Genomic DNA, 19,459 nt, shown 5'->3' on the forward strand with positions numbered 1-19,459 from the left:
AAAAGTCCAAATATACAGAGCAGTTGTCATCACCATATTCCTGTACTGCAGTGACACATAAAAGATCTTGAGAAATTCCACAAGGAATACCTCTGCCCCAACCTCTAATTCAAAGGGAGGACCATAAAACAAATTTGTTCTTTTTGAAATCAGCTTCACAAGCATTTGTCTAATAATCAACTTTGATGGATTGGTCACTATGTCCAAATGGCTACAAAGCAACTCCCCTCCCCAGGTCCTGTTTTCTCAACATGAAGGTTGACAGTGAGGAGGCAGGTCTTAGGTTACAGGAGAATATAAATGGAGTGGTCAGATGGGCAGATCAGCAGCACATGGAATTTAACCCTGATAATACTTGTTGTCATTTATATACATGATTTGGATGTGAATAAAGGAATATGGTTAGTAAGTTTGTAGATGACACCAAAATTAGTGGTGTAGTGGATAGAGTATAATGGGACCTTGATCCAATGGGCCGAGAAGTGGCAGCTGGAGATTAGATAAATGTGGAGTGCTGCATTTTGGTAAGGCAAATCAGGGCAGGATGAATAAACGTAATGGTAAGGTCCTGGGGAGTGTTGCCAAACAAAGAGGCTGTGAAGTGCAGGTTTGTAATCTCTTGAATGTGGAGTCAAATAGTGAAGAAGGCATTTGTACATTTGCCTTTATTGGTCAGTGCATCAAGTATAGGAGTTGGGAGGTCATGTTGTGGCTATATAGGACATTGGTTAGGCCACTTTTGAAATATTGAGTTCAATTATGGTCTCCCAGATATAGGAATGATATTATGAAACTTGAGAGCATTCAGAAAAGATTTCCAAGGATGTTGCCAGGGTTGGAGGGTTTAAGCCAAAGGGAGAGGCTGAATAGGCTGGGGCTATTTTCCCTGGAGCATCGGAGGTCAAGGGGTGACCTTATAGAAGTTTGTAATGTCATGAGGGGCATGGATAGGGTGAACAGCCAAGCCCTGGTAGTGGAGTCCAGAATTAGAGGGCATAGGTTTAAGGTGAAAGGAAATATATAACAGGGACCCAAGGGGCAACTTTTCCACACAGAGAGTGGTACGTGAATAGAACGAGCTCCCAGAGGAAGTGGTGGAGGCTGGTACAGTTACAACATCTAAAAGGCAATTCTAGGAAACATAAATAGGAAGGATTTAGAGGGATATGGGCTAAATGCTTGCAAATGGAACTAGATTAATTTCGGATATTTGGTTGGCATGGACGAGTTAGACCCAAAAGTGTGTTTCCATGCTGTATATCTCTGTTATTCTTAAGTGGGAGGTGGAAGAAGTAACAAGACAAGGGAGTACTCAGTCAATTGCAAGCCAAAGGAAGCTCAGAGGAACAGAGAGATCATGGGATACTTGTTCACAACGGTAATTAATAAGGCATCCACAATGTTTGACTTTATCAGTTGAAGCATAGTTTATAAGAGAAGGAAAGTCATGTTGAAGCTGTACATAACTTTGGTTCATCCATAGTACTGGTCACCATACTATATGAAAAGTGTGATAGCACAGAAGGGGGTGATGAGGAGATTCATAAGGATGTTGCCGAGGTTTGAGTTTTCAGGTTTGAAGGGAGGCTGTTGAGCTCAGATTATTTTGGGGCAGAAATAGTTGAGGCGGGGTCTGATAGAGGTGCATAAGTTAATTATAGACAGGAAGAAAGGTCACTGGTTGTGAAACATTAACTCTGCTTTCTCTGCACTGATGCTGCCGGACCTGCTGAGTTCTTCCAGCAATTTCTGTTTTTGTTTCAGATTTCCGACATTCACGATTGTTCAAAGCTCAGCAAGTCTGACAGCATCAGTGGAGAGAAATCAGAGTTTTCTTCGTTCTGAAGAAGGCTCACTGGACCCAAAATTAACTTTGATTTCTCTCCATAGATGCTACCAGACCCGCTGAGCTTTTCCAGTATCTTCTGTTTTTGTTTCTGATTTCCAGTATCCACAGTTCTTGGTTTTATTTTAGTCCATAGAAAGTAGCTGTTCATGTTAGTTGAAGGGTCAAGAACAAGAGGACATACTTTTAAAGTGAAAGGCAGGAAGTTTTGAGGGAATTTGAGGAAAAGGTTTTTCACCCAGAGAGCGGTGAAGGTTTGGAGCACCCTGCCTGGAAGGATAGTTGAAGTGGGTAACCTCGTAACTTTTAAAAAGTATTTGGATGAACACTTGAAGTATCATAGCAATCAAGGTCTAGTATGGGACTAGTATAGGTTGTAGTGGATTTTTGGCAGTACAGACTCAATAGGCTGAACTACCTCTTCTGTACTTCATGATTGTATGACACTCAAATGACCAGCGGAGAACGAAGTAAACAATTCAAAGTCAGTCTGAAATTGAAGCCCAGCAGTGTTCATACTGTCTCATGCTTCGTACCAATCATTGAAAGTGTGAAACTGTCACTTTCCAACTCTTTAATGCTAAGGCAGATAGGTGGGAGAGAAGAAAAGATAAGCAAATTCTGCAGTCCAGCACCAACTCTTTAATGGAATACCCTAACTGAAGTGCTTAACAATTTCCAGGTTGAGAATTGACCTGTTCAATCGTGGATAGATTCACGCTAAAAACACATGACACTGAGTAGACATTATCTTTGAATCGAGGGACAACCAATGAATGGAATGAAACCCACTGCAGTTCCTGTGCCTTTCTCTCTGTTCACACATGATCATGAAGTCAGACGGATGTTGTTGGCTATCTGTACAAATGGGAATCCTATTACCATACTGAAGTCACTTGTACACTAATTCTATTTTCTTCTGTTTATAGAAAAACGAGTTATCTTGCTTTTTAGATTAGATTACTTATAGTGTGGAAACAGGCCCTTCAGCCCAACAAGTCCACACCGACCCACCGAAGCGCAACCCACCCATACCCCTACATTTACCCCTTACCTATCATTACGGGCAATTTAGCATGGCCAATTCACCTGACCTGCACATCTTTGGACTGTGGGAGGAAACTGGAGAACCCGGAGAAAACCCACGCAGACACAGGGAGAACGTGCAAACTCCACACAGTCAGTCGCCTGAGGTGGGAATTGAACCCGGGTCTCTGGCACTGTGAGGCAGCAGTGCTAACCACTGTGCCACCATGCCGCCCATATTTTTCTTGCAGACAGAGACTCTCATCAGTCCCTGATTGCAACTATGAATATACAATTGGAAATTCTTTTCTATGTTTTGCACCTGGAAGAATCAAATCATGTAAAAGTTTAGAGCCAAGGTGATTCTGATGTCTACTGGCAATGCTGTCCCCTCCCGACTGCCAGGTGTTAAGTCCAGTTTTCTGAGGTGGCACAATTCTGTGACCAGGTCTTTGGTGAAACCCAGTGGTTTAGTTGTTGCTGCTGGTTGAAGTGAAGGTAGGTGAAGTGCTCCCTCAAAACGCATAATGGGTAATGCTTACTGTGAGAGCTGTCCTCCTCCCTCTATGCAAAGCATTACCCCTCTTTCCAGAGTTTCTCGTCTGCTATATCTGATCCATTTGTCTATCATGTCGCAGTCCCAGAGGCATAACAGGTCAAAAATGTCCTGTCTTTTCATATGAAGGTGCAACAAAATTCTGCAAAGCCAATAACACATCACATCACTATTCAGGAAATAACCCAAATTATGAATAACTTAAAAACAGAAGAAAATCAAAAGCTCCTCACCTTCATGTACCTTAAATGTTACTGGGGTCTTCAGCTGTGAATGATTAGCACAAGTGTAAAAGTTTCAAAACATGCCTCGAAACAGTTGGAAAAATCTTAATTTGTGTTGCTGATGTCAAGAATGTTTGATCGGAGAGGGTTCAGAAAGATTTACCAGAATGTTGTCAGGAACAGAGGGTTTGACTTATAAAAATAGGCTAGATAGGCTTGGGACTTATCTCACTAGAACGTAAGAGATTTGGGGGGGTGACTTTTATAGAGGTTTATCAAATAACGAGGGACATAAATAAGGTGAATAAGGTTCGTTTTCCCTAAGGTGGGGAGTTCAAAACAAGGGACATATTTTTTAAGGTGAGAGGGGAAAGATTTAAAAAGGACATGAGGGGCAATTGTTTTTACACTGAGTGGTTTGTGTGTGGAGTGAACTGTCAGAGGAAGTGATGGAATTGGGTCCAGTTAGAATGTTTAAAAGACATTTAGATAAATATATGATAAGGAAAGGTTTGGATTAATATGAACCAAACTCAGGCAAGTGGGATTAGTTTAGTTTGGGAACATGAAATTTATATACACACACACAACTGTATAGAATGGGGACATCAAATAAATTTCTGTATCGTTAATAGATTTCTTTCCTATTGTTACAGGAGTTGCATCAGTAATTGGTATCTTCTACCTTCGAAGGGAAGGAGCATTCGCTTCAGGAACTGTCTTGGCCGTTTATACTATGTCTCTTTGGCCTCACTTGATTAACCGCCTCATCAGCTCAGGATATCCAGGGAAGGCCTTAGGCACAGCAATGTTGGTGTACGTGCTGGAGATGCTTGGTATAGTGTGGTGTACAGCTTATAATTTTGTTCCTGGAGGTTCCATTACTCGAGAACAAACCATGGCAGTTTTAGGTACGTGGTGTAAAATAAAATAAGTTTTACATTAACAATTTGTTAGAAGCATATTCTTCTAATTTTGAAAACAATGTCAAGAAAAACCTACAAATTATTTTTCTATATTAATGTCAGCGGTTTAAATTAACAAATTATCATCTCTCTGGTTTCAGTAGAGAGTAATAATTGGTTCACAAATTTAGCAAATTTTTACATTTTATTTACAGTGCTGTCCATTTATACTTAATAATGTACTTTACTGTGGGCTAAAGCAAAAACTAATTCAAACATTTAAAACCGATACCTTTTTTTTGGTGTGTATCATCATGAAGATTTTTGTTGGATTTAACAGTATATTGTTTTCCTGTTTGAAGTGACAACAATCTGTGTGAAAATTTGCAGATTTCAGAATATCACCGTTTCTGTGTTAGTGCAAATTAATCAATCCATATTTTGATTAAATGAGATTGATAATTTAGTTTTGAATTAGTGGCTGGATATATTCTGAGGACTTGTGCCATAATGTACACAAGTATCAGAAATGCCTTACTAGCAGCTAAGTTTAGGCACAAGCATTTGACATCACTGTACAATATACCTGTGTCACTCTGCTAATTTTATATTGGTTGTAAATAAACTTCCGTTTTCACTATTGTCTTGGTACAAAACCCCGGTGAATCTATGAAGTTTGTCAGTTGTGTGATTTGGCAAAAACTTGCAATCCTCACTGAACTAAAGTAGTATTCTTCAAATGTGCATTTTTTTTTGGCTAAGTGCAAGTTGCATCGACTTTGTTGGAGGGACACTTCCTGTGAGGCAGAGCAAATTTTCTTGCCAAATCTTAACAAATCCATCACATTAATTGCTGTATCACATCCTATTTCTGCCCTAACTTAACATGCACCGCTCCAATAACAACTTGGCATTCAATGCATAGCTTGGAATTGACCAATATCCCTCGAACAGGCATCATTTTTAAAAGGCCACTGTACACTTGGAAAGACAGTGCGATTGGTCAGAGGGTGGATGGCCTGTCAACCTTGCAGGCAGGTTCTTGGAGCTCAAGCTGGATGGCATAGTGCAGAGCATGAGACCATATTTCCATAAGACCAGCTTCTGCCATGCCACTGCCAGGACCTACTCCATGCCAAAGCAAGTGTCCCGTTCCAGGTTTCACAGGCTGGCTGACCAACTCTGTAGTGACACTCTGGAGCCCATTGAGACTGCCTCCAGCATTCTGGTAAGCTCTCAGGTAAGTTTGAGAAATAAGAAGGAAAAAGAAGAAGAAAAAAATGCAAGTGAAGAGGACAAGCCTGGCGCACACGAGCCCATAGGTTGCCTACTCTGCCGCCGCCATCTTGGCCAAGGTGGTCCATTCTAACCCCTGACACTACTAACCCTGCCTACCCTCTACCCTTCTACTCCTTCACTCAGCACTCCTTCCCACCTGTACTAATACAGTGTTTTCTGCTATTGTGTGTGTTTTGTCAACGCGAATTGGCTAAACACGATTGATTAATAGGTGAATGTTGTTTGCAAAGTGCAAACTTTTCAATAAGTGTTTTGGCTATTACACGATTCTGTCCCTAACACTTTAAATGTCGCAGCGTGCAGAGTAATAAAATGTTTATGCCAGAGTGTCTGCGTCGATGTCACACGTTCAGTTGACTGGCATTCTTTGTTGTGAAGTGCTTTTTGAGAGATACTCCGTAATTTTGGTTCTTTGTGCAAATTTTCTGTGTTACCTATAAATATTGGAGGACAATATTTATGGAGGAGAATGTTTATAAGAAGCATCCTGGTGATAGAATTGCCGGTTGTGAACATAAAAGAAGGGCCATAACACTTGAAGAGAAGCGAGATGTTACTGTATTATTTCATTATTGGATTTGAATTTAACATTTATTTAAACTGTGCTATCCTTTGTGTTAGGCTAACTACTATATTTATTTCAATTTTGAGTAAATTTTTGGTGGTCTGCCCCAACCCTATTTTTTTCCATAAGCCCTGTTATTTTTACAGTCAGTTCAGCTATAACATGATAGTTCTATTCTCGGCAAGCCCTTTATGTAAGAAAATTGTGTAATAGCATCACCATTTAAATTAATGGGGCTGGAATGATGTTATAACCCATAAACGCTTTAAAGGTTGGTGCTTTAGAAACAGTATCCTCAATTTGTCAACCATGTTATAGCAAATTTGCGTTAATGAAATGTGCATTTTTGCAGGATGACCGGTATTGTGCTATTTTCTAAAGCATGACGTTGCACAAGAACGTAACTGTAACTATCGCATTATAGCAGAAGGACTGTATCTATGCCACCCACCTTTGTCACTTCTCCCTCATTCTATGAGGAAAAGTGCCCTCAGGGCAGAAAGAGTCAAGGCAGGTGTTGTCCTGAAGGTCGTTCAGCTACTCACCCTTTTATGAGGAGAGTATCCTAACTTTGACTGCCCTGAACAGATCCTGGACTGGCATCAGAAGCTGCTTTGACTTAATGTGTCATGACACCTGAGTGAAGGAGATTCCCCTTTGGCCTGTTTTAGATTAGATTAGATTCCCTCCAGTGTGGAAACAGGCCCTTCAGCCCAACAAATCCACACCGACCCTTCGAAGAGTAACCCACCCAGTCCCATTCCCAACTAATGCACCGATTACTATGGGCAATTTAGCATGGCCAATTCACCTGACCTGCACAGGCGCACCCAGAGGAAACCCACGCAGACACGGGGAGAACGTGCAAACTCCATGCAGACAGTCGCCTGAGGCTGGAATCGAACCTGGGTCCCTGGCACTACGAGGCAGTAGTGCTAACCACTGAGCCCCTGTGCCACCCTTGACAACCCTGACAAGCATTCTGCGTTTGTATTTGAGCTAAATGAAAGCAAGACTGAGGCTGGTATATCTAAGTGAGGCAACAAAGCACCAAAGGGCAACGCATCAAAAGGCAGGGATGTTGTAGGCTCAGAATGAGTGAGTGCTATGACAGGAACCAAAGAACCTGGAAATGCAGCATGACTGTGTGCTTCCCTCAGCACAGTGTCCTTGCAACAGCATTACAAAGTGCAACCTCAGGTGCAACCTGAGGTGCAGCATTTAAGTATAGAAGCATCCTGTAAATTGATCAGATGTGTCCTGAGGGTACTTCGAGACTGGAACATTTCAGGTGTCAATATCTGTGAATGTGGGGTGTATGTGGCCAGTACCCATGGAGCATGCCCTGAGATGTTGTTATTTAGTATCCAACATGAGGTCATTTGGAGCAAGGGGCAATCTTAACCAAGTAGGAGAAAGTGAGGTGTGCAGATGCTGGAGATCAGAGTAGAGATTGTGTTGCTGGAAAAGCGCAGCAGGTCAGGCAGCATCCGAGGAGCAGGAAAATTGATGTTTTGGACCAGAGCCCTTCATCAGGAAGGCTGATGAAGGGCTTTGGCCTGAAACGTCGATTCTCCCAATCTCAACCAAGTGCCAAGTACCAACTATGGTTTCCATGTTGCATTTTCCTGATGTCTAGTTTGTTGACAAGTTTGCGGTAATAAGGAAATAAATATTCTAGAAATAAGGCAGCCAATTTGTCCACAAACAGCAGTGGGATAAATATCCAAAAAATGTATAGTAGTAATCCTGGCCAAAGGTGAAATTCTAGCCAAAGAAACTTCTCTTCAAATAGTGACATCAGATCTTTTACATTCTTTGAGACAGCAGATATGGCTTTGTGTTCCTAAGGCTTTGGAGAATTATTTGAATCCATGATCCTCAGAACAGTTCAGATTGATTGGGGTGGAGATACAGGTTCTATGATCAGTATATTGGCATTTCAAAGGAAATGTATGTCATAATTACTTTGGTTTGGGCTGTATGGTAAACATCTATGGGATTTTGGAGTATGAGCACCAGAGTTTTGAGGCAGGTACTTCAAATTAGGAAATTTTCTGGCTTGCGCAGCCACCTTGAGAATAGCAGTTTTGCTCTGGGATAGGAGTTGCGGGTGTGGGATCGAATTGGGCCCATTGCTCTAAATACTAATCAGAGGTGGCCATGGAAGCCACCAAGTCATGAGGCAGTCTGTTTAGTAGCCCCATCTAGGTTCTCTGGGGTGTCAGTCAATCAGACATTTAAAGTATCAATTGCAAATACTATTAACACTTGACAAATCTTTATCGTGCATAAACAATGATTGAGCCAATGACAAAATAGGTTGCTGAAAAGAGATTGTATCGTTGCAGGCTTTCATTTCATTTGAATTATTTCTATAGATGCCACTGGCCCTCTACAAAGGGTATACTGGATGAATAGTCAAGGATTTGCCTTGAGTTGGTATTGAGGGTTTAAAAACCAGTGGGGGAGAATAAGGAACACGAGATGTAATAGGAGTATGCAAGTTATGAAATTATCCTTCAGAATTACCTGAAATATTTGGCAAGGTTAATGCAAACTCACTGTCAATAGAGCGGACACACGCAACACATATAAGCTACATCCAGGCAGTTCATGATTCGAGGGACTGTGAACCATGAGACTTTCAGAAGCTGCCCCTGATTGCATGAAAGTTGCACAGAAAACAACTGTGCAGTGGAGCCAGCCGTAGAAACCAATAATACAACATTTTCAGTCTTTAAAATTTCACTTGACCTATTGCGACATTCTTTTGGGTGGAACACATTCCACATTCCGTCTAAATTGTTTGGGGTCATTCCATCAGGGAGCATGACCTTTACTTTGGAAAATTTTGATTGCAAGCTCAACTTCTCCAAATTTGTTGATGCTTTGAAAGGTAGCTGGGGGAGGGGGTGTTCATGGTGGTTACTTACAGTTTGTCGTCTGATTACAGGGATATTTTTATGTTAATTCCTATTGAAATAATTTGTGATATTTCATTATGTCATAATTTAACTTCACATTCACATAAGCAGCTACTCAAGACAGCTTCTAAAAGTGAGCATTAACCACTTAGAGAATGTTATGTCATATCTAGATGGAAAAGGCATGAGAATGTTACAGAATTTTGTGTTTAGTTTGTCATTCATTCAAGGGGAAACATTTCATGAAAATGGTTGACAATTTATTATTGTTTGTGCACACAGTTTGTTTCTTATAACTTTGAATTATAATATTCTACCAAAGAAAAATGGCATCCAGCCTCATGACTTCATAATTTTCTCTTGTCACAAATAAAATAAAATGTCAAATAGATTTTTCATGAAGATATTATCTTGTTATGTGGGAAGCAGGAACAATGTAAATGATATCAACTGGATGCAACATTTGAATTTCCCAGAGTATAATCATGATTCTTTAGAATGTTTTTCAGAGGGATGTCAAGTTGCCCTTTGAGATAAACTTTTCCATTTTAATTTCTGCATGGTCTGTATTCCATCTCCTAAAATGGACACTGCATTTCTCTTTCTCCAGCTACATTAAAGACTGCCCAAAAATACTGCAGGTTTTACGTAGCTTGCACTTGGAAGTTGCATTTGTGTCTGCTCTATTGACAGACTTTACTTTAAGCATGCCAGTTAATTTCAGTTTAGGTTAATGCAGTTGAGAGTCAAGGCTCATTGTTGCAATCTGAGTCAACAGGTAGAAAAATGCAGACTTGGTTCCTGTCTGTGCTGAGTTAACCAGCTGGGTAGAAGTAGGACACTACACTTAACTTAGGCTTGGGATAGGAATGTGTGACATTTATTTCTGTCCCCATTCTTTATTGATATCTGTGACTCCTGCCGGGCCGTACCATATATAGATCAGGGTTAGTTGGGTTTGGTCAGGTCATCTGCTTATAGAGGTAAGACTCATACGTACAGAATAGTCAGTCACTTGACCGAGATATTGGAATTCTTGATATACTCTGGTACAAAAAAAACGATCGGAGCATTGTTTTCAGAAAAAGGAAATAAAATTGCAGGTCAAAAATAAATATTATCTATATGTAAATTATTGCTTTACAGCCTCCATAAATGATTATTTAATGATGTGGAGATGCCAGAGTTGGACTGAGGGGGATAAGGTCAGAAGTCATACGATACCAGGTTATAATCCAACAGGTGTATTTGAAATCACAAGCTTTCAGCACGCTGCTCCTTCGTCAGGTGAAGCTCTGAAAGATTGTGATTTCGAATAAACCTATTGGACTATAACCTGGTGTTGTGTGACAATAATTCAATGAACGAGGCTACTGTCTTTGTGCATATAGGCCTCTAAATATCTAAGGTCCCTTTTCAAATTTGTCTACATTCTTTATCTATGATACATTTTATTGGAACAAATTTTATTTCATCAGCAGTGTTAGGTTGATGTACATTTATGCAAATTCAATTTAAGACCATCTATTTATTTATTCTGTTTTCAATTTCACCTACTCCTGTCAAATGTCAGAAATACTTCTGGATCTTAGTTATTGTTTGACAAAGCTTACAAAGAATTTTGATTATTCCTTTACTGTTACAACTAATCAATGTCTTGCTCTGTTATAATTTTTATTTCAAGAGATTGACTATATGTTTGAAAATACTTGAGGAAGAAGTTGTAAATCAAATCATGATGACCATTTAATTTTTACTCTAATGTACAGAAATGTTTAATTAATGTCACATGACAATTCCTGTAATTTATCTGCTTTCTTTTGTTTTAAAAACTACATTTTAACAGTGATAGAATGTTTATGAATCAAGTTCTCAATTTCTACTTTCCAGGTGTGCTCATGCATTTGGTTGGATTGGGATTATTCTTTGGCGAACAGTCCAAATGCTTCCCAACAGAAACTGTTTATGTCATTCTTTTCAAAGTCTTGGCAAAGTATGTCAAACTATGTAAGTAGAATAATGTTGTTACATTGTGGAAATATAATTGCCTTATCACTTGACTGACATTTGTGTATGTAAATGATTCTGTTAATGACCTATATCAATGGGAGATGTATATAATGGGAGACCTAAAATTCTACTTTTGACGAATTGAATTGAAAAGATCTGCACAATAGAACTTGGAGAAATATGAAAATTAATATTCTTTGAATAATCTGAGAGATGTTACACCTGACTTAAACTGTTCATAATTTTTAAAGAATTATCAAATATAATTTCCAGTAAATCTTTTAAAAATGCATGACTGAAATATGGATTACATTGTGTAATACTGTTTTTTAAATGCAAAATCATACCTTACAAGCAGTGTCGCACACTCTCCCATCACTGTCCATTGGGTTTTCCCAACCCACCAAAAGGACAGACTACTAGAGGTGGGGGCACAGTGGTGTATACAGTTGAGAGGGAGTTCTGTGGGAGTCCTCACATTGAGTGTGCTTCAGGAACTGATGAAGTCTCATGGCATCACTTTAAACCTGGGCAAGAAAGCCTAATGCTGATTGCAACTGCCGTCCCTCAGCTGTTGGATCAACTTTCCTCCATCTCAAATGCCACCTGGTGGGTGCGTGGAATGTACACTGGGTGGGTGATTTCAATGTTCATTACCATGAAATGTTGGTAGTACCACGACCAGTTGAGCTGGCAGTGTTAGAAAGGGCATAGTTGCTATACCTGATCTGCTTCAGGTGGTGAGAAACCAACAAATACTTGATCCTCAATCTCATTATATCTGTAGTAAATGGAGTGACTACCACACAATCATCGTGAAGACAAAGTCCAACCTTCACATGTTAGTGCTACCACTGCGCTGAATGGGAAGCTTTGAAGAGATATAGAAATTCAAGATTGATAACCAAGCGACACAGCGGCACAACATCAATAGTAGTATTGTATACGACCATATTCTGTGACCTCATGACTTGATATATCTCTCAATCTATCGTTACCACTGAGTCAGGGACTCAGTCCTGAATTGTTGAAAAGGCAGGATAACTAAACAGCTCATGGAGGAGGAGGGTCCACAAACATTCACATCTCCAGTGATGAGGGTGTTCAGCAGATCAGCGTAAATGACAAAACTGAAGTGTCTGCAAAAATCTCCATCTAGATGGGCTGAGTGGATGATACAACATGGCTCTGTCCTGAGTCTCATAGCATTATTGGCACTTGTTTTCAGCCAATTAAATTCATTTCACATGATATCAAGAAATGGCTGAAGATATTGGATACTGCAAAGGCTCTGAGTCTTGATAACATCCCAGCAATAGGTTATGCTACAACCAGGAAAGCTGATAAAATACAGATACAAAACTGACATCTACTGGAAATGCGGAGAATTGCTAGATATTGTTATCTCAGTTTATATTATTTCTGCACAAGTCAGGTTGCAGACTGACTAAAAACCGAAAGAACTGTAGATGCTGTAAGTCAGAAACAAAAACATCAGTTGTGGAAAAGCTCAGCAGGTCTGGCAGCATGTGCGCAGAGAAATCAGAGTTAATATTTCAGGTCTGGTGACCCTTTCTCAGTTCTGCCATCAGGACAGCTCTCACTTTCTCAAAGGACCTCTGCTGTTTTTCATGCTCAGAATAATCCACACTCTCAACCAATGCTTTTTCTCCACCCTATCGTATATCAAAGAGCATAAGTATGCCAAACTCTCTCACACTTACCTCCAGACCCAGACCTCTTTGACCAGCCCAGATTCTATCCCCAAACTCTTCCTGGATCTACCGGATGCCATTAACCATGCGGATTCTCCAGCCGCATCCACTGCCGAAAACAATGATGTCACTTCTACAGAGGCTGCCGCCACTTCTGCTGATGTCATCGACCACACCGCTCCCGCAGCCTCCTCTGACAAACACGCCGCTTCTGCTGATATTGCTGCCTCCAGGACCGTCAACGAGCACATTGCCTCTGCTGACGCTGCCAACCACGCTGCCCCCATGACCACCACTGACTCCGTTGTTTCCGTCGCTAACGTTGCTTCTTCGACCATCACCGAGCACATCACTCCACTGCTACCCCTGCCAACTTCACCGCTCCCGCAACCGCCATTGACAACATTGCTTCTGCTGATGCCGATCATGTGGCCGCTGACATCACCTGATCACATGATCATTCCCATACACATACCACTCCCGGCTCCAGCCCCAAGTCCTGCTGGATATTTACTATCCCCCCAGACCTCCCCGTCACTGAAGATGTATCTTCATTACACTATGCTCACATGTCAATGAATTTTGCAGAAGTCAGCTCAGGACCACTTCATTAAATCAAACCAAAACGAAATGTGACAAGCCAAACTTCAGTCTGCAATCTGAAACAAAGACGGAAGTTGCTGGAAAAGCTCAACATGTCTGGCAGGTCCTGATAAAAGGTTCCAACCTGAAATGTCGATTTCTCTACTCCTCTGATGTTGTTTGACCAGCTCCACTCTTTATCCACTTTAATGAAATGATCTCCTGCTGCAATGTAGGCCTGCAATGCTGATGTTTTAAGAATATTAAAACAAAATTTATTATCAAAAGAAAATATAAAACAGAATAAACCAAACTGTCCACATTTGATACAAATTCAAAGAGTTTTGAATACAGAGGAAAAGTATAATCCCTTCAATACCAAAGCCACCTTTTTATAAGCTGTAAAGAAAAACGAACAGTTTTTGTATAGTATCCAAAGCACAAATCTGGCACTGTACCCTAAAACACTTCTTGTGGAACATCCAAAAACACCCCAGTGTCCCTAGCTCTAACACCTCGATAGATTAAGTCACTGTGGCTTTAACTTGTAGATTTGAACTGCAGATAGCTTCTTTCTGGAGCTACTCCGGCACTAATTCATACAAGCTGAAATGTACTTAGCTACACAACCTTTTCAGCTTTTATCTCAGCACTTTAGGTCTGAGACTAGCTCTTTATTGAAGCTAATCTAGTCTCATTATATGCATCACTTTTCACTATTCAAGCATCTTCATTGAGGGACTTCATAGAACTCAATATCAAAGTAAAGCTAAACTTTCTGTCTAAACTATGGGGGTTTCCCTTGGGCTTAAAAAATCCTTTCCTGATTTTCGAAACTGGAATAAGAGCAAAATGCTGCAGATGCTGGAAATCTGAAACAAACACAGAATGATGGAAAAACGTAACAGGTCTAGCAGCATTTAGAGTCATAGAGTCATAGAGATGTACAGCATGGAAACAGTTTCTGGTATGACTTTTCAATGTTCTGCCTACAAGTCCATACAGTCATGACTACAGGTCATAACTCTGGACCACCTATGCCCATACTGAACTCTAATTCCAACATGTAATTTTTAAAAAGAACTGATACCTCCAAAATGACTGAAGATACAAATTCAGACGAAGTATTTAGTTACGCCATTCAGTGCTTTCTCCACATTGATGTAACTCTTTTAACATGTACTAATTGATTCCTACCCTTCAGTCAGCTTTTTATCCATTCTGAATCTTCACAACTTCTGACTTAGTTGAAAAGCCTGTGAAAGTTGAGCAACACCATGTTGAAGTTTTTACAGTCAGTTCTATTATAATGCGTCTTTTGTTAACGCAAATTGGCTGGAACATATTGATGAATTTGGAGTACTGTTTCTAAAACGCAAACTTGTAAAACGCTTATTGGCTATAACGTGATTAGATTGCCAACATTTTAAGTGTTATTTTTATCACATGATTTTTGCATAGCGTGGGGTTGCACAGGAACGGAGCAATTGTGTTATAGAAGAAAGAATTGCATTACATTTCACTTGGCTGTCATAGAAATGTACAGCACGGAAACAGACCTTTCGGTCCAACTTGTCCATACCGACCAGATACACGAATCTAATCTAATCCCATTTGCCAGCACTTGGTCCATATCCCTCTCCAACCTTGCTATTCATATACCCATCCAGATGTCTTTTAAATGCTGTAGTGGTATCAGCCTCCACCACTTCCTCTGGCAGCTCATTCTATTCATGTACCACCCTCTCTGTGAAAACGTTGCCCCTTAGGTCTCTTTTATATCTTTCCCCTCTCACCCTAAACCTGTGCTCTCTAGTTCTGAACTCCCCAACCCCAGGAAAAAGACGTTGTCTATTTATCCTATCCATGTCCCTCATGATTTTATAAACCTCTATGAGGTCACCCTTCAGCCTCCGACACTCCAGGGAAAACAGCCTTCCGATAGGAAGGAGACCAGAATTGCACGTAATGTTCCAACAGTGGCCTAAACAGTGTCCTGTACAGCCACAACATGACCTCCCAACTCCTGTACTCAATACTCTGACCAATAAAGGAAAGCATACCAAACACCTTCTTCATTATCCTATCTACCTGTGACTCTACTTTTAAGGAACTATGAACCTGCACATTTGTTCAGCAAAACTCCCCAGGACCTTACCATTAAGTGTATAGGTCCTGCTCTGATTTGCTTTTCTAAAATGCCCTCTTGCATTTATCTAAATTAAATTCCATCTGCCACTCCTCAGCCCATTGGCCCATCTGATCAAGATCCCGTTGTACCCTCAGGTAACCTTCTACACTTTCCACTACGCTTCCAATTGTGGTATCATCTGCAAACTTACTAACTGTACCGCTTATGCGCGCATCCAAATCATTTATATAAATGACAAAAAGTAGAGGACCTAGCACCGATCCTTTTGGCACTCCACTGGTCTCAAGCCACCAGTCTGACACAGCCCTCCACCACCACCCTCTGTCTTCTATGTTTGAGCCCGTTCTGTATCCACATGGCTAGTTCTCTCTGTATTCCATGAGATCTAATTTTGCTAATCAGTCTCCCATGAGGAACCTTGTCGAATGCTTTACTGAAGTCCATACAGATCATGTCTACTGCTCTGCCCCCATCAATCCTTTTTGTTACTTCTTCAAAAAACTCAATCAAGTTTGTGAAACATGATTTCACACGCATAATGCCATGTTGACTATCCCTAATCAGTCCTTGCCTTTCCAAGTACAGGGGAACCTCAATTATCCAAATACCAATTATCTGAAAATCGGATTACCCAAAGGAGATCTCGAAGTCCCGATAAAAACATTAAATCAAAGACGTGTTTCCAACAGTGATCGCATCTTTTGTTTACAGTGACTAAACAGGCACTGTCTCCAAATGACTGACCTCCTACCTTCTCCCTTTCCCCCCCACACTTTCTACAGAAAGTTCTACAGAGGGATGTACCCTAACCACCCCCTCCCCACGGGGGACAGTGTTGGATGGGGTTGGGGGTGGGGGTGTGGAGTTGGACAGGTGTGGGAGGTGGGAGCGAAGTTGGACGGTTTGGGGGCGCGGTGGGCGGTGTTGGGGGGGGTTGGGGGGAGGGGTGAGCAGTGGGTGGTGTTGGACAGGGTTTGTAGGCGGGGGCGATGTTGGACCGAGTTGGGGGCGAGGGCGATGTTGGGGTTGGGGGCTCACGTGCTGTGTGCTGCTGCAAACTCCTGAACAGGGAGCAGACTTTAAAAACTCCGAGCCCCAGTGGAAAGGCATTCAATTGATTAACCGAATAATTGATTATCTGAATGAAATAGTGCCCGCCCATCTCGTTCGGATAATCGAGGTTCCCCTGTACATGTAAATCCTGTCCCTCAGGATTCCCTCCAACAACTTTCCCACCACCGATGTCAGGCTTATTGATCTATACTTCCCTGGCTTTTCCTTACCATCTTTCTTCAATAGTGGCACCACATTAACCAACTTCCAGTCTTCTGGCTGTGACTGTCAATGATGCAAATATCTCAGCAAAGTCCAGCAATCACTTCACTAGCGTCCCACAGAGTTCTAGGGTACACATGATCAGGTCCTGGAGATTTATCCACTTTTATGCGTTTCAAGACATCCAGCACCTCCTCTTTTGTAATATGGACATTTTTCAAGATGTCACCATCTGTTTCCCCACATTCTATATCTTCCATTTCCTTTTCCACTGATGCAAAGTACTTGTATAGTATCTCCCTCATGTCCTGTGGCGCCACACAAAGGCTGCCTTGCTGATCTTTGAGGGGTCCTATTCTCTCCCTAGTTACTCTTTTGTCCTGAATGTATTTATAAAATCCCTTTGGATTCTCCTTAACTTTATTTGCCAAAACTTTCTCATGTTCCCTTTTTGCCCTCCTGGCTTCCCTCTTAAGTATACTCCTACTGCCTTTATACTCTTCTAATGGTTCATTCAATCTCTTCTGTCTATACCTGACATATGCTTACTTCTTTTTCTTAACCAAATCCTCAATTTCTTTAGTCATCCAGCTTTCCCTACACCTACCAGCCTTTCCTTTCACCATTTCACCAGGAATATACTTTCTCTGGATTCTCATTATCTCATTTCTGAAGGCTTCCCATTTTCCAGCTGTTCCTTTACCTGCGAACATCTGCCCCAATCAGCTTTTGAAAGTTCTTGCCTAATACCGTCAAAATTAGTCTTCCTTCAATTTAGAATTTCAACTTTTAGATCTGGTCTATCCTTTTCCATCACTATTTTAAATCTAATAGAATTATGGTCACTGGCCGCACAGTGCTCCCCCACTGACACCTCAGTCACCTGCCCTGCCTTATTTCCCAAGAGTAGGTCAAGTTTTGCACCTTCTCGAGTAGGAACATCCGTATGTTGAATCAGAAAATTTTCTTGTACACACTTAACAAATTCCTCTCCATCTAAACCCTTAACACTATGGCAGTCCCATTCTATGTTTGGAAAGTTAAAATCCCCTCCCTATTACCAAAGACAGTTTTTTTAAAGCTGAAATTAGGAGGTCAAGTAATAACCGATGTATTGTTTTCAAGGGGATGAAATTCATGCTTGGCATGTGTCAAAAAATGGACAAAAAAGGGCCAGATCTCTATTTAAAATAATAAACGACAAAAGGAAAAAAGAATTATTGCCGCTATTGAATATTTATTTATAAAATAACTTACTCCATTCTGCGTCCTATGGTAGAATAGTACAGTACATCCCCCCCCCCGCCGTACCTGGGGGGATACGTTCCTAGACCTACCGTGGAAGCCCGAAACCGCGGATAGGTACAAACCTATTCATTTAAATGGGAGATTTCCCTTCCTGGCAGCCCCCTGGTGCCTGGTTCTGGAACATTCCCTGTAATATGTTTGAGTCGAGGTAAACAGTGGGTAACTGAAACCGTGGAAACTGACTCCATGGTCACGGTAGTCGCTTCATGTAGTTGTGCCATTACAATAATTCTGAAAACCTGGAACAAAGAATGGCGGCTGCTGGACTGAAAGACCTGGAACAGAGCGGTACGGTCAGCAGACTGGAAAGCTGGTATGGAGCGCAACAGGCAGGCACACTGACTCCTAAATGTTGATTTGTAACCGTGAAGAACTTGAGTTGGCTTATGCACGAGATATATGGAAAATACAAGATTTTTGGCCCCAAAATGAGGTGTCGTCTTATACATGAGATCAACCTGAGTCCAGAGTCCAGATTACAGAGGAGGAAGTGCTGGATGGCTTGTAACGATTAAAGGTGGATAAATCCCCAGGACCTGATCAGGTGTATCCGAGAACTCTGTGGGAAGCTAGAGAAGAGATTGCTGGGCCTCTTGCTGAGATATTTGTATCATCGATAGTCACAGGTGAGGTGCCGGAAGACTGGAGGTTGGCAAACGTGGTGCCACTTTTTAAGAAGGGCGGTAAAGACAAGCCAGGGAACTATAGACCGGTGAGCCTGACCTTGGTGGTGGGCAAGTTGTTGGAGGGAATCCTGAGATTAGATTAGATTAGATTACTTACAGTGTGTAAACAGGCCCTTCGGCCCAACAAGTCCACACCGACCCGCCGAAGCGCAACCCACCCATACTCCTACGTTTACCCCTTTTACCTGACACTACGGGCAATTTAGCATGGCCAACTCACCTAACCTGCACATTTTTGGACTGTGGGAGGAAACCGGAGCACCCGGAGGAAACCCACGCAGACACGGGGAGAACGTGCAAACTCCACACAGTCAGTCGCCTGAGTCGGGAATTGAACCCGGGTCTCTGGCGCTGTGAGGCAGCAGTGCTAACCACTGTGCCAC

At 41.5% G+C, this 19,459-nt stretch overlaps 1 protein-coding gene across 3 annotated transcripts in view; it reads left to right on the plus strand.

Annotated features, from left to right (window-relative positions):
- Positions 1 to 19,459, plus strand: part of LOC122555690 (PGAP2-interacting protein-like) — a 166,171-nt gene that overhangs the window by 98,690 nt on the left and 48,022 nt on the right. For all 3 annotated transcript variants that reach the window (XM_087988008.1, XM_043701718.2, XM_087988013.1), the window contains 2 exons: positions 4,309 to 4,563; positions 11,239 to 11,355. In XM_087988008.1, coding sequence (XP_087844134.1) covers positions 4,309 to 4,563; positions 11,239 to 11,355 — 372 coding nt within the window. The remainder of the gene's footprint in view (positions 1 to 4,308; positions 4,564 to 11,238; positions 11,356 to 19,459) is intronic.

The sequence above is a fragment of the Chiloscyllium plagiosum genome, unplaced genomic scaffold, assembly GCF_037043375.1.
Source record: "Chiloscyllium plagiosum isolate Xiang-an unplaced genomic scaffold, Cpla_swu_hap1 HiC_scaffold_1, whole genome shotgun sequence".
Taxonomy (NCBI): Eukaryota; Metazoa; Chordata; class Chondrichthyes; order Orectolobiformes; family Hemiscylliidae; genus Chiloscyllium; species Chiloscyllium plagiosum.